Source organism: Primulina eburnea, chromosome 18 (assembly GCF_022965805.1).
Source record: "Primulina eburnea isolate SZY01 chromosome 18, ASM2296580v1, whole genome shotgun sequence".
Taxonomy (NCBI): Eukaryota; Viridiplantae; Streptophyta; class Magnoliopsida; order Lamiales; family Gesneriaceae; genus Primulina; species Primulina eburnea.
Window position 1 is genome coordinate 4,276,063 of NC_133118.1, and position 2,848 is coordinate 4,278,910.

At 39.6% G+C, this 2,848-nt stretch overlaps 1 protein-coding gene across 1 annotated transcript; it reads right to left on the reverse strand.

Annotated features, from left to right (window-relative positions):
- Positions 1–500: 500 nt before the first annotated feature.
- Positions 501–2,399, reverse strand: LOC140820239 (aldehyde oxidase GLOX-like). The gene has a single exon (XM_073180576.1). The coding sequence runs from the start codon at positions 2,301–2,303 to the stop codon at positions 663–665; it is 1,641 nt and encodes a 546-aa protein (XP_073036677.1). The 5' UTR covers positions 2,304–2,399; the 3' UTR covers positions 501–662.
- Positions 2,400–2,848: the final 449 nt, after the last annotated feature.

Genomic DNA, 2,848 nt, shown 5'->3' on the forward strand with positions numbered 1-2,848 from the left:
AGATGAGTCAGGTCAGCTTTGTCTGTATTTACAAATAAGTAATATTTTTGACATAAAAAATAATATTTTTTTATGAACGACTCAAATAAGATATATGTCTCATAAAACCGACTCGTGAGATCGTTTCACAAAATTTTTTGTGAATTGAATGATATTCAAGTAACCCACCCGTGTTGTGTTAGGGTATTAAATTGAAATAACTTTAAAATCTATGTTTAAACTTTAAAGCCTATAGTTTTCGAAAGATTATAATCATTGAATATTCTCATTTATTTTTTAATGTATGGAATCCCTAAGAAGATTTATATAGCCTTTCCGAATGATTGGGGGCCGATTCTCGAAAGATTAAATACGTCTAAGAATTAAAAATAATAATAAATTTATTTAAAAATATTATTTTATTTTTTTAAAAAAATATATCACATTTTTTTAATAAATAACATATAAATGCCAATTTCTTTTGTATAGTTGAATAAAAACACTTTTATTTGTGGGGCAGCATATTTAAATATTCTTTTTATAAGCTCAATTGATAACAATATCTATTCATAAAATCAAATCTTTAATTTGTTGACTTCAAAACTATTCCTTTCCCACAATCCAAATATATGTAATGTCAGAAAATAGACAAAAATAAAATAATAAAGAATGGGAATTGGATTTCACTTGATTTGGATCCAAATCCCTTCACCCGGAATATCTCCATGAACCACGAATAAAAGATAATATCCAGCCGGGGCGAGATTACCCGAATATGGTGTCACGACCCGAATCCGAAACGTAGAGTTTCCCAATGCGGAGACATCTCCACCACCAAGAATCAATAGCCTTTGGTTCATTGAAAATGAGTGTGTAGTAAATGGTGGAGCCACCATGGTTACCATGACCCGAGCTCCGTTTACTATGCCTTGCAGAATGGAAAATTGGATATCCACTTGTTGCGCGTACCCGAATTTGGAATGGGAGACGGGTAAAATTATCTTGGGTCGTAAGTTAACTGAATTCGAGTCCAAATACGATGGAGAAAATGTTTCTAAAGATAAATCGGTCGGAAATAGAACTCCAGTAAAATTATAATACGTATGCGGATTGCTGCCACCAACTAGTACCCGACCGTCACGTAACAAGACTGCGGTTGAGTGATACATCCGAGGGGTGGTGCTCGGGTTTTGCACCTCGAATCTCGACACCACCGGGCCATCAGGCCTGTAAATAACCGGGGTTAGAACCGGATTTCGACCCAATTCCCAACCAGCGGTACCCGAAGCCGCCCCATTTATTATCAAGACATTACCATTGGGTAACAAAACCATATCTCCCATGACCCGACCCATTGGCATGGTCTCCATGACCCATTGAGGATTCTGGTCATTTATTCGGATCCTCCCGCATGTGTTGAGCGCCCCGGTAAAATTACCATTATTTGCACTGATGAAAGCTCCCTTCGGAGCGCCGCCACAAACAAGAACTTCAGCTGCAGAGTTGTTCTTCAATGGCAGCAAGACGGCGGAACCCGAACTCGGATAGCTCCTCGGATCGCCTCCCGGAATCGCCGGGTAGCTTTTCAAGACGAGCCCTTTTACATAATCGAATAATATAGATCGATTGTTCGCGAAAATGAACAAATTCCCGTCCACATTCAGGAAAACAAATGGATATAGATTGTTCTCAATCCTCGGATCATTTGTCTGTACGAGAAAAGGAAGATTATACGACCTTTCAGAAGGCTTTTTCGGGTAGAATTCGTAATTGAACTGCCTCCGGCCGCCGATAATTATCTCCCTACCGTCCGGTAAGATATGATTCGTAGCATACCATCTTCTCTGCGCAAGCCCATTTGTGATCTCTACCCAGTCGCAAGAATTATCAGCACACGGTTTGTAAACTCTAACCACGTGATCCCCGTCGTTGAATCCGCCGGTCTGTATCAAAGTCCCGTCCGCCATAACCGCGGCGGAGGAGCACCACACGTCGGTAAGAACCATGAGGGCGCGGACGGAGTTGGTGGCCACGTCGTATTCGACCGAGTGAGCGGTGCAGTCGTGCTGCAACGCGGTGTCGTTCAGGTCGTCGCGGCATCTTCCGTCGGGCAAGGAGATGTTGGAGCTGCCGAAGTCGGTTCTGTCAAAAATGACAACTCGATCGGTGTGGAGGAGCTGCATGTGCATGGCGGATATGCCGATGTCGGAGAGGAGTAGGTCCCATTCTCCGGCGACGGCGTGGGCGAGAATATTCCGATGAAAAGGTGGCGGGATGAGGAGAAAGAGGAGGAGCTGGGAGAGTACAAGAGTTGGGATTTTCATGGTTGGGCTGTGAACTTTTTGATGGAAGTATTGAACTTTAAATTGCTGCGGTGAAATGTGAACTGAGTTAGCATCACAATTCACAGCTCACAAACAATAAAATTAATGAACTACATGTGTTCGAGTTGGTGGACGAAGTGCGTTTGATCAATGATCATATATTTGTTTTATTCTATAAATACATTTTCGGACAAGTTCGTCATACGGAATTTGTCACAATATAGTTTATCTAGTTAATGTGGTTTGTAAATTATTATGTTAATATGAGATTTATCTGCTGCGCACATAAAGATAATGACTGTGACTTCTATCGTAATTATAAAAAAGTTAGTAAAGTTGGACATATCATCTTTTTTTTTTACTTGCAATAACCTATGTTTTGTTAAAAAAAATTAGTATTTTGATAAATTCAAATTACTTATTTTTTAAATTTTATTTAATTTTATATTTTTGTTATCATATGAATATGTGGTCCCTCACAATGTGAATTTGGAATGATGACCTTTTTGGATCTTGACCATTTGATAAATGACAATGATGTAGAC